The sequence below is a fragment of the Colletotrichum graminicola genome (assembly GCF_000149035.1).
Source record: "Colletotrichum graminicola M1.001 genomic scaffold supercont1.85, whole genome shotgun sequence".
Taxonomy (NCBI): Eukaryota; Fungi; Ascomycota; class Sordariomycetes; order Glomerellales; family Glomerellaceae; genus Colletotrichum; species Colletotrichum graminicola.
In genome coordinates, this window is record NW_007361089.1 from 34261 (window position 1) to 46804 (window position 12544).

The following is a 12544-nucleotide window of genomic DNA, read 5'->3' on the forward strand; positions in this document are numbered from 1 at the left end:
TGTTGATCAATCAAAGGGTTGTTGGCGGAAGCGGGGGAAGAAAGGGACGGTCCATTGTTGTCCAGCGCAAGCAAGTACTGGTAAGAGGTACGAGCTAGCAGAAACATGGCAAATTTCCCCCTCCTAAAAACTGCACAAAAAAAGAGACAAAAAAATGAATCAGAAAAGCAAGAAAATTACCTTTTCACAAACGAATCAGTGTTTTGTTTGTTGGCGTGTATTACCGACTATAGCGCTCGTTTTTGATTCCCCAGTCCCCAGCCCGAGCTCGGTGAAGACGAATCCACACCCGGATGAGTGAAGATTTCCGGCCTCGGTCAGCCGAGGGAATGGAGATGAACGGTTTGTCGGTTGTCGAGAGGATTGCCTGGGACCCACGACGAGCTTCGGTTCGCCCAGAGGGCTGCCGAGGTGTGATGGTCGGGAGAGATACAACTTGGTTGGGGCATACTCAGGATGTACACACATTCTACCGGGTCTATGTCCCGGCGTAATGTTGAAGTATGAGTGACATGAGCGACGTACATGATCAAACGTATCCAACCTCGGACCTGCCGTACCCACACGGATCCGATCCGGATCAAAGGTGAAGGTGAGAGTATCCGTACTCACCTGTATGTATTACCTAAGTGCTTAATGACATAAGCGACCGTAGCTACCTACCTACATACAATGTACATACCTGCCTGGATGACGATGCAGCCCCACTGAGCCAACGGCAGGGAAAACTTCCTACTGGCACAAGCCGCTCCCGTACCCACTGCATTTAGCGACGTGCGCATTCGCGACTCTCCGATCCACCACCGAAATAATTCCCAACCTGGAATTTCGAAGTCAGGTCAACATTGATGTTGGCAGCTTCCAGATTCACCCGCCGAGTCATGACGTCCGCACACGCCAATGGCTCCGCCAAGGCGGCTTACTCCTCATCTTCTGCGACGACGACTGCCCTGAGCCGATGGAGCATCGCGACGAAGCAGCTTCCGGCCGTGGGCAACATCAAGTCGCTGCACATCTACGACTTTGACAACACCCGTATGCTTCCTCCCGCCCGCTCCGCGGCTTCCGCGCAAACATCGATCGCAGCACTAAGGCTAACCTTTGCTCTTGTCCGCAGTCTTCAAAACACCCTTGCCTAACCCCGCATTATGGAGCGGTCCTACGATCGGCGTGCTCTCGAGCCAGGACGTCATCTGCAACGGCGGCTGGTGGCACGACTCACGAATCCTCGCGGCGACAGGCGAGGGGGCCGACACTGAGGAGAAGCGCGCGTGGGATGGCTGGTGGAACGAGAAGATTGTCGAGCTGGTGAAGCTGAGCATCAAGCAGAAGGACGCTCTGTGCGTGCTGTTGACGGGCCGCTCCGAGCGGGGGTTCGGGGAGCTCATCAAGAGGATGGTCCAGAGCAAACGCCTCGAGTTCGACATGATTGGCCTCAAGCCTGCCGTCAGCCCGACGAACCAGCACTTTTCGAGCACCATGCACTTCAAACAGCTCTTCCTGACGGCCGTTATGGAGACGTATAAGAACGCCGACGAGATTCGCATCTACGAGGACCGGCCGAAGCACGTCAAGGGGTTCAGGGATTTCATGACCGAGTACAACCGGAAGCAGAACATGAACGCGACACGTACGCGCGGTCCGATCACAGCAGAGGTCGTTCAGGTGGCGGACCTGTCAACGACGTTGGATCCCGTCGTCGAGGTTGCCGAGGTGCAGCACATGATCAACCTCCACAACGAGGAGATCGCGAAGCAACCCACTGACGTCCGCCCGAACCGCCTGATGGTGAAGAAGACTGTATACTTCACGGGCTACATGATCAGCAAGGAAGATACGGCGCGCCTGATGAAGCTGGCGCAGATTCCGCCCGGCATGCCCGAGCAGGAGCTCAAGTTCCACGCCAACAATATCCTCATCTGCCCGCGCCCCTGCCCTGCCAGCATACTCGAAAAGGTCGGCGGCATGGGCAGCAAGATGAAGTGGGAGGTCACAGGCACAGCCTGCTTCGAGAACAGCATCTGGGCCGCCAGTCTGCGGCCGGTCCCTACCACAGCAAAGTTCCACACGGACAACCCCGCCCCGCTCGTCGTCCTCGCCCTACGCAAGGGCGCGCGCCCCGTCGACGCCGGCAAGATACAGAACTGGCAACCCGTACCCGCGGATAAGGCCATGACTTTTGAAACGACAGTCGGCGAGAAGATGATCCTCCGCATCGAGCCCGAGGACCCACGCGAAGACGAGTACGAATCGCTCTTCGCCAACAAGTCTTCTAAGCGAAAACATGATGGCGGCGATTACTCCCGCGACCACCACCGCCACGGCAACAACCCTTACAACGGCCGCAACGAGCGCCGCGACTTCCACTCGGGAGGGGGTGGAGGTGGAGGAGGCGGCGGCGGCGGCGGCGGCGGCGGCGGCGGCGGCCGTGGACAAGGTCGCGGCGGTCACCGCGGAGGCGGCGGCAGGGGCGGCAGAGGCCACCGCGGCAACGGCAAGGGCGGCCGCGGCGGTCGGGGTATGCACGGCTATCGCTCGCTCGATGACGTCGAGCCGCGGAACCAGCAAGGAGGCTACGGCCAGCCTGTTGAGTATGATGACAGCAGCTACCCGTCCCTCCCAGCGCAGCCGCAACAGCAGCAGCAGCAGCAGCAACAAGGCGGCTTCTATGGTCAACAACAGCAGTACCAACCGCCCAACAACGCATGGCAGCAACAGGGCCCTCCGCCGAACGCCCCTACGGGCCCGTCTGGACGTCCTATGGGAGGAGGCGGCAATTACGGGGGAGGCGGCGGCGGAAGCGACCTGCAGAACTATTACTGAGAGCGATGGCTTAGGGTGTTTATCAGAATCCACCTGCGCTAAGTCGTGTCTGGGTGTGGGACTGATATGTTTTTGAAAGCAGGTAAAGCTTCACGTTGGGGTCCCAGGGCTCAGCCATATGTGGGACCATGTATCAATATACCAGAGCGGAGGGGGGTTCATACATTCCGCTCGAGAGAAACAAAATCGCGGCGGGTCGATCAAAAGAAAATCAGGACACAAAATGTCGGTAAGGGAGAGGGAGAGGCGGGTTAGGGTAGAGGTCCGCTTTTTCATCTTAACTGGCAGGCGAGGTCGGCGTCCCGAGGCTATGCTTTCCATCATGATACCTTAGTTTTAAGTACCTTGCAATTGCATGCAAAGTTCATTTCAGCTGAAGAAGAGAGAGAGACAGAGGTCTTCGGCCGTGCCGGAGACAACGGCCCGTCATCATCGTGATACTGTTTAACTTGTTGTTTCTTTCTTTTTTACTTTCTCTACCCTGTTTTCTTTTTCTTCTTCTTTGCTCAAAAAAGTGTCTCCTCGCCCTGCAGAATGTGAGGCATTGAGAGGACGGACCGCAAATCCATCTTTTCCTTAAACAAGACAAGAAGAACCTTGCCCCTTCCTCCTCTAGAACTCCCCAGACGCGGACCGCGACGCAAAGACCTACTCGTCGTCCGACTCCTCCTCGTCCGAGTCGTCCTCCTCGGCGTTCTCCAGCCACTCGACCAGGACCCTGCACTTGTCCTTGAGCGCCGCCATGCCCTCACCGTCCTCGCCGCGCGCGTCCTCCCACCAGGCTAGGATGCCCTCCTCCTCGAGGACGTCCAGGCCGTACAGCTGCTGCAGCATGGCGGCCAGCAGGACGCCGGCGCGGTGGTGCTCGAGGTTCCGGCAGCCGAGCAGGGCGCGCTGGAGCGCGAGCACGAACTCGACCTGCTCCGCCTCGCCGCCGCCGACGCCGACCTCGGAGACGAACTTGGACGCGCCCTTTTTCGAGTTGAATGTCACGTCGGCGGCCTTGGGGGCCTCGAGGCCGCCGTGCTCGGGCTCGAGGAGCTCCGCGGCGCGGCGGGCGAAGGCGATGGCGATGGCCTTGCGCATGGACACGTCCGAGGCGTCGTTGGCGAGGCGGAGGCCCATGAATTCGAGCTTGGCCGCGTCGAAATCGGTCGAGTCGGCGCGAAGGGCGTCGAGGAGGCCGTGCACCGCGTCGTAGTGGAAGCCCGACTTGCCCTGGGAGTCGTCCGAGACGAACGAGTCGGCGCGGTTGCGAGAGTCGGCGGAAAAGGGGGTGGTGGCCGAGCCGGCATCCGAGTCGTCGTCGTCCATTTCGGAAGAGAGGGTCGAGATGGTGGAGGTCGAGAGGGAGAGGTTGGCGAGGTTGTAGATGAGGGAGCGCTGGAGGGTCGAGGGGTCCTCGTCGTCCATGTCCTCGGCCTCGGGGTCGACATAGCGAGAGCCCTTGCCCTTGAGCCCGACGAGGGTGGTGTCTGGTGTGACGGGGTTGCCATCATGTGCGGTGACAGCGAGTACAGTAGCTTCGGGCACCTTGGTCTTTTCGTCCAGGACGACGCCATACGAAAGGAGCGAGCCGGCGTCGACAGTGCAGCCCTTGCCAACGACGCTAGAGTCGGCGAGGATGGAGCGTGTCACAATGGCTTCGTCCTCAATGATTGCGTCGTCCCAGATGAAGCTGTTCTCGATGCGAACGTTGTTGCCAATCTTACATCTCCTGCCGATGATGCTGTTGGATACTCTGCTGCCGGCACCGACGGTGGCTCCCTGGCCCAGGATTGATTTCGAAATCTTGCTGTCGGACGCCATGACCGTCCCGTCCTCTATACAGACCGCGCCGCTGGTCATCTTGTAAGTCTGGCCCGGAATGATATTGCAGTCTGGGACGAAGGGAAACGTCCAGCGGCCGAGAACGTCTTTGCTGATTGACTCGTACATTTGGAGGTTGCTCGCGCGCGCAGCGTACCCGTCCTCGAGGACCTCGGCGTAGATTGCCTTGCCGTTGAGTTCCCAGTCCTTCAGTACACCGTGTAGGAAATTCCTCCTAGGCAGCTCGTAGTCGAAACTCTCGGACCACAGAGCCAGCACCTCGGGTGTGCAGATGTCGATGCCCGCGTCGATGAGGTCGCCGCGGATCTCGAAGTCGGTCGACAGCTCGTCGATCACGGTCGGGTCGAGCGTCATGTAGTGGTCGCTCTGCATGGGATGTGTCTCGTCGTAGTGCAGACAGCGCTTCGTCTTGGAGTCGATCACAAACACCGGGTTGATGGCGTTCGGCTTCGTTCTGTGCTCGTCGGCGCCGCCCGATCGCAGGACGACAGTCATGATGTTGGTCGCGGCGGCTTCCTTGCGCGCCTTGTGCGCCGCCAGCACGCCGTCCAGGGAAATGTTGGAGACCACATCGCCGTGGACAACGATGAAGTCACCGTCCATGATGCCACGTCCGTCGAGGTCACGGAGGAAGTCGCCAATGGAGCGGGCGTCGGAGACGCGGATGAACTGCAGGCTCGTAAAGGGGGTCCGAATGGACATGGGCGACCATCTCGATGTGTTGATATAGTTCTCGATCTGTTCGGAGTGGGAGCTACAGTAGATATAGACCTCCTGCACGCCGTTCATGGCGAGGAATTCGAGGGTGTATTCGATGAGGGGCGTGTTTGCAAGGGGTAGAAGACACTGCGGGCGGGCGGTTAGTCGGCGTCGCACGTCGACGAGAATTATTTCCAAAGACCTACTCTTGGCTTCTCTACCGAGAACGGAGCGAATCTGTCTTGGAAGGAGTCGGCGATGATCTGCAATTGAGCGAAGACAAGCAACCTGGTCAGCCATCTCGCAAACCATCACCTCGGCTGCCCCACAATGACGCTTGGAAACTCACCACGGCCTGCAAGACATCCTCGCGCTTGCCATCGGCGCCAGCCTTGCCGGACTTCTTGCCCTTGCTGGCACCAGAGGCCTTTCCCTTTTGCTGCGACATCGTCTGGATGAGGTGGATCGCGACGGGGGATTGGGCGGCGGTATTCGGGGGGTATGAAGTATGGTGGTCGCGGGGTCGTGAGTCAAAGCAGACAGTCGCAAGCTTGGGATTTGGAAATTTAAGGTGAGTGACTCAACCGTTCCGATGCGGGGTGGGTCGTGCGCTAACCCTCTCTCGGTGTGCCTCGGTATGCCCTAGGTACACCGAGACTCAGATCCATGTGGTAGAGGGTAGATTGGGAGGAAACACACCATGCCAATCTAACAGTTTTATAATAAATTGGAACAAATATCATGAGATTAAGTCTCAATCTGCCGCCACTATGCTTTTTTGCGTATATTCACATAGTAAAGCTGGCAGATGAAGTGCGATATAAGACCAAATGGTGGAACGATTCACAGCTCAAATGGAGAAAGAAGCAAAGGGGGGAAACGGACAAAACTATGAAAATTTGAGAGATATTTGCACTATCCAAGAGTTTAGCTTATTTTATAAGCATTTGCAACCCACTGGACTGGCCCTCTTGATTGAAATGGAGACCTGGGGGGACGATGAAAACTCCAAGACCAGAGAGACCTCAGACCAGAGCACTAAATAAATATTTCCCAAGCAGTTTGTAGAAGACACTTTGCTTATAACCCTCTTATCACATGCGGCGAGAACAAAGCTCGGGAAGACAGAAAGGCAATGGTTCGAGAAAGCACCTCCTCAGTTCAAGGCGGAGGACGAATGTTTCGAGGCAAGACAAATAGATGTGTTGGTATCACAGGGGATCGCGATCGTAAAGCAGTAATAGTGTCAGTTCGACTATTAGTTGCTTGTGTAGATGATGATGAAAAGAACAAGAAGAAGTTGTTGCCGCGGATATTCGTGGTGGTGTAAGTGAGCCGTCGTGGTAAGTCACGTGATCCCGGATCGGCTCCACCATTGGCCGGTTGAATATCCCGACAAGATGAAAATAGCATCTGATACCTGTCGATGTTAGGAACGCAACGTGAGAGAAAAGTAGTTCGACGGTGGACTAGTAACAAAAACACGTACAATAAAAAACAAGACGGAGAACTGGAAACAGAGCCCGGCAAAACGCAATACCATTTGTGCAAATTACTATCCGCTGGCTTTCTGCCCCCACCGTCACTATCTTCATGACTTCATGTAGTAACATGTATACTATTGTCCCCGGCGAGTCTTTTTTGAGGTAACCAGACAGACCACACATTGAAAATTTTACCGGTATCGCATTTCGTCTATCCCTTATCTTTCGCCCGGCTACAACAGCAAGCACTACATCCCCTCATGCCAGTTGTCGACAACAGTCCCTTAATCAGGCAGCCAACAGCCTTTCCGTTCCTTCGGAGCAATAGCGTGTAGTGGGCTACAGAAGCGGGTTAGGAAATCTAATATGATTATCCTAGTGTGCCATGACGTCGCGAAGAAAGTCGGGATACTTTGTAAATAGCGGAACCAACTCAGCGTGCGTGTTGTGGGTTTTGTCGTGCTTGTAGCATAATATGCTGCCATGAATTTGCGGAGATGTTGCAGACCACTGGAGGCCACGTAAGCCAGCCTTATATGGCGCATAATGGGATAGGTCCGACTGAGTTTGATCTCGCCCTTTGCATATGCGGGCAGCGTAGTAGCCGCATCCAACCGTATGTAGCATCCACACCGGAGAATCTCGACAGCTTGAGCTGAAGGGATTCTGCTTCCACTCGTACATTGCTCGTCCCAAACATCCGTATTCCTTCGGTATCTTGGAGATGAAGTCCTGATAGTGCTGGTTTCCGATCTTATCTCCTGTCCGTCCCTGTTTAGTACACGATTGCATACAAGGATCTTGTAGACCGTGAAAGCGCTCGCATCCTTGTAGTCGTCAAGTCTCTTCTCCTCGAAAGAGACGACATGCTGGACCCCGCCTGTATTGTACGCGTCAAAGTACATTTGAAGTGTCCTGGAGATGGATTTCGGCGCCTCCCTCTGGCTGAGAGGACCTCATAGACCGCATTATGTTCGATGGGATCAAATGCTGGTGGACAAATAACTCTATTCAGCTTCCACCCACGTAGAGAACAAGTGGCCGTTGAGCGAACTCTCGACACGTCAGATCAGTATCAACCCAACCTATTTGGGGCGATTGAAGTATACTCACTGGCCGGCAATCAACAGGTGTCCTATAGGACTGATCTGGGGCCTCTCATCATCGGCAGCCTTAGGCTTGGAAAGAACTCAGGCTTCGGTTGCAGGATGAAGCTGCAAAGGCTCAGTCAGCCTCGGGTTGTTTGATCCGCGGCAACTCTGTTGGATCCGAAGCTGTTCGCTTGTGCTTCCCCGGTATGGAAGACATCATATCGGCCAGCAAGGGTGTTGTAGCCCTTGTGTGAAAAAGAAGGAGGCGGGGTGGCTGTCAGTGGGAGCCTTGGATAATACGACAGCGGAAGCAGGAAGGTGATCGGTGATCGGGAGGGAAGGTGCAGATGAACAGGGCCGTTGCCGCTCTTCCCATAAGTTTAATGTGCCGCCTTGTTCTTGAATGCCTAGCAATATAAAAAGAAAGAACTCTCCTATTTCGGTTTACCCAAGGTATTAGTTGCTTAGAAATACCGAGTATGTCCTTTCACAAACGGGAGCCTATGCCGACGGCGGTGTCTGGTTGACACCTCCCACTGCCCTCTATTGCCGGGTTTGCTTTCCGATGTGTCGTCGAGTACGCTGGTCGTGATTCCGCCCATCTGCTTGTCCTATTTATATCGTATTCTTGGCGATAGATTTTATATCAAAATGCACAACCAGTAGGAAGCCAGGGCCCATCTGTTATACCAGGGGGGTGGAAGCTGATTCCTGTTACACAAGAAGCAAGCTGTCTCCCATTACTTTCTCGTCACATCGTGCCCTTTGCGAAATTTATAGTACGAAGGACCTTGGGTTCTCTAATACCCTGCTCCTTCCTCAACAATCCACCTGAGCTTTCCCACCCATCGTGCAACGCCAATCTCGTCGTTCCCCTTCCCGACTGTCCTAAAACCTTTCCTATACCCGGCCTTGCAATCCAACTAGATCAAAGTTCTCTCGAAGAAATACGGATACGCAAGTCTCTCGCACCCACGCTACAGCTCTCGTGCCCATGTTGGGGAATAGCATTACCTGGGGTCGTCGGTTAACTCGTGCCGAAGCAGCGGCAGCGTCACATCATGCTTGAGGGGGATGACACATTCTCATTCGAGGGGAGTAGGCTCGCAAAACATGCTGGCACAACCACGTAGTTAACTGCCCTGGATTCCTCTTCCTCGGGGAAGGCCTCATGCGAGACCTGGGCGCACTTCAAGAAGTGAAGCTCGAGCTGAAGAGGTCCCGCTCGGCGACGCCGACTACACCCGCATCCTGACGGAGTACCTCTGGCTCACAGTCGCCGAGCTGGTCGCCGTAGCCAACAAGTACGCTGGACAGGGTGTCTTTGAGAAGTAGCGACGACGGACTACACGGGCAGGAAGCCGTGCCTCGGCGGCCGGCGCCCATATCCGGCGAGTAAAGCCGACGTCGGGGCTGCCTCGCCGGGTCCCCGTTCGTGAAGCCCCACAACGGACTACGCCTGAATGTGTTGCCAGCTGACGGGCGCGAACGGCCTCCAGCGGTACACGAGATCAGGGTGAGATTGCGGAGGAGCTCAAGGCGGGTCCGGGGGTGGATTCTTCTCATACGCCCCAACACTGACTGATTTAGGAAGCCCTCGTTGGGATAAGAAGCGGGGTTGGATGGACACGATGTTTAATTCTCAGGCTTGGTCATGGTCTGGCTGGGAAGTGTAAGGGATGCCTACAACCTGCTCGCTCCCATGCCTTGTGAGAAGCATTCGTGTGTCAAACAAGCTGCCACCCGAGCAGTTGAATAGAATAATAGACCAAGGTACGGTTCTCAAGGCGATTCATCCTCAAGGTCCCACAGGTACACAATGATAGTAACACAGTTAGAAAAACACAGTATAGGTTATCATGCCTGAATACTCAATACAATCCGTATAGTTGACTAATATATGGGTGATACTGTAACCCCCATGTCACGTAAGGATAACCAGGCTAGTCCCGTTTGCGCCTCGAGCCGGCCTAGATCATCTCAACCCGGAACCCCAGAGTAGTCGCATGCCACGTCAAAAGTGCAGAGAAGAAAGGAAGGTTCCATGGCGTCGAGGTGGGTGCTCGCAGTCGAGTCAGGATACGATGTCTCGGCAGACACGCCTCCTATACACAGAGTGTTGGACCACGATGTGTCAACCAGAACCCCAATCTCCCTGTTCAGAGAAAAGGAGAGGGAGAGGGAGATAGGGAGGGCTCGGTGATGTGGCCTGATCCGATCAAGGCCCGGACGCTCGGGGTCTGCTTGGCATGAGAAGCTCATTCTTTTTTTCTTTTTATTCTTTCTTTTTTATCCATTCCATCTCAGGGTCATCACAGTTGAGCGGCAGGGTCGTTGCCGCGCCGGAGGAAGCCGAGTCGGACTGGAGACTATAGAGGAGAAGATTGATTCATTATGTGCCGTCATCATTTGTCTCACGAACCCTCTGCCCCATGTTGCCTGAATAACGGTTCCCTAGACCACTTGCTTGGGTCCCAGTCCTACAGTTGAACGTCGGGGGATTCCCATGCTAGGGGGGAGGGGGCGGGGGGCCCACGCGGTCTTGAATGTTTCCGTGGGCCAAGGCAGAAGAACAGTACAGAGTCAGGGGCCGTTGCATCGAATTAGAAAAACATGGGAATGCGGTACACATTTCAAAAGGGGTCGTCTCCGCGCGCCAGTGGTTCCTACGCTACGTGCGTCTTGCTGCACGAGCCCTGGGACGAGGGTAGCTGACGGAGCACAATGTCAGAAGCGAAAGAGAGAAATAAAATAAAAAAGCGCCAGGACTTCGGATCCGGAGGCCTCGGATTGGGGTTGGAAACGCCCAGTGCAGATCTTCTACTTATGCTCCCTCCCTCCATTCCCTATTTAGATGGAGACGGTGCAAGTGAAAGGACCGTTTTCGTATAAGCGAAGCAGAGCAAAGCTGAAAGTGGATGGGGTAAAAAATAATAACAAATAAAAGTACCCAAAAAGAAAAGTTGGAGAGCAGACCCTCTCTACCAGGTATTATTAGGAGGCAGCCAGCCAGCCAGCCAGACAGACAGACAGGGAAATATCCGACTTTGCTGCCAGCTAAGGGGCCTGGGTCAAAACGGACCTCTGCTCAGGAAGTCGCCCTCCCCCCTGATCGCACGTCTGTGCTACAGTTTCGCCCATTGGGATCATCCCCCCAGGAGCTGCGATGGAGTGAACCGGGGTTAGCCTCTCACTCACCTGACGCCCGAAAAATCTTACCGTCCCGCCCTCGTCATTTTCCCTCTTGCCCAAAATCCGAATCTCCCCCCTCATCGGGAGATCTCACGGACCCTGGCCCTTGGCGCCAAGATTGCCGTGTGGGCCTTGGTATGTGTGTGTGACCCGTGCAGCACTGGCAGCGTCCCCTCAGTTGCGTCATACTGGGGCCGGCGTCACTGTGTCGATGGGGACAGGCCAGTTTGGAGGAGGGAGAGTTCCTTTTTGCAAAACCTGGCTACTTCAGCCTCCTCCATCAGAAAAGCGTGCGTGCCATCTTGGTGCAGCCTCCCACTCAGACGTTGAATGATGACGACGGATTCAGGGTCGCGACAAAGCTTCTTTGCTTTAATTTCAGGCGTATCAGCCCCAGACCCCTAGGAGGACATAAGTTCGGTATGGCCTGTGTTACCTACGAAGGTGCGAAGGAGGGAGTAGGTACATACATGCATACCTACCCTCTTGACCGCCCTGGATACGTACCTTGGGATGGACAATCCTGAGTCCTTGGCACTACCTACTGTAGTTCCGTTCAACTTTCTTGGCTCTCTCGTCTTGTCGATCTCGGCGCCGGATGGAATCCTGTCCGTTTCGGATTCGACCTGGGACTGCAAAAGGCCTTCTTCAGTGACGGCAGCTGTATCCGTATGCAACCCTGAAGAGATTTGCTCGCTCCGGCCAACACATTGCTTCCCGAGAGTCCCTTGCATTGTCTGCATAAGGGGGGACACGGCGCGATTCTCCGCAAACGACTGGGGCAACACGCTGCTGTGTGTCCGTCTGAATTATCGGAAACATAGAAGCTTCCCTTGGAAATCGGTTCGAACCGAAAGTCCTCTGTACTGTGCCCGGTCATTGAGCCCTGCCGGTCCAACATGAGCCGAGTTGCGTGGCATTCTCAAAAGATTCAAGGGTCAAGGTCAAAAAATCCAAGTCGATTGGTTTCGCATGCCACTTGTCAGCCGCGTGCTCCTCTTGCGTCGTTGCGCCGCAGCCTTACTATCATGTCGTGATGTTCCGTGTTGTCTACTGCGTGGTGAGTGTGGTTAGTCGGCGCCGATCAGCCACCCACCCCCGTCTCATCGTCGGGGGGCCGGTGAGCACGCGCCGTCTTCAGGTGGGAGGATGGCCGAGGGAGGCCGAACGGCCGAACCAACTGTTAGGTTGTGGTAGCGCCCAACTTCCAATGGGTTCCGTTTTGGGAACGGTCCTGGGAAGATCCAGTTAATCAAGGCTGGCCAACCAGGAGGTCGGTGGCCATCGCGAATTGTTGCTATCTTGGTCTCCAGCGCACCATGGTTACTGTGGTTAGGACGGCAAGACGGCAGGCCATCGACAGGCCACCATTACGCCGTGACACTGACAGTCGGGGGTGTCAAGCCCACATTGGTTCACACCGTC

The 12544-nt window shown here is 55.4% G+C and overlaps 3 protein-coding genes across 3 annotated transcripts; 1 reads left to right on the plus strand and 2 right to left on the minus strand.

Annotated features, from left to right (window-relative positions):
- Positions 1-881: 881 nt before the first annotated feature.
- On the plus strand, positions 882-2823 carry GLRG_11370 (tat pathway signal sequence; the record flags this gene model as incomplete). Its single annotated transcript, XM_008102054.1, has 2 exons — positions 882-1035; positions 1118-2823. 2 exons carry the CDS (start codon positions 882-884, stop codon positions 2821-2823), a joined length of 1860 nt encoding a protein of 619 aa, XP_008100245.1.
- A 648-nt stretch (positions 2824-3471) lies between these two features.
- On the minus strand, positions 3472-5800 carry GLRG_11371 (eIF4-gamma/eIF5/eIF2-epsilon; the record flags this gene model as incomplete). Its single annotated transcript, XM_008102055.1, has 3 exons — positions 3472-5499; positions 5559-5615; positions 5702-5800. The coding sequence occupies 3 exons, from the start codon at positions 5798-5800 to the stop codon at positions 3472-3474; spliced, it is 2184 nt and encodes a 727-aa protein (XP_008100246.1).
- Positions 5801-7211: 1411 nt separating this feature from the next.
- Positions 7212-7741, minus strand: GLRG_11372 (uncharacterized protein; the record flags this gene model as incomplete). Its single annotated transcript, XM_008102056.1, has 2 exons — positions 7212-7568; positions 7631-7741. The coding sequence occupies 2 exons, from the start codon at positions 7739-7741 to the stop codon at positions 7212-7214; spliced, it is 468 nt and encodes a 155-aa protein (XP_008100247.1).
- Between the last annotated feature and the right edge of the window lie 4803 nt (positions 7742-12544).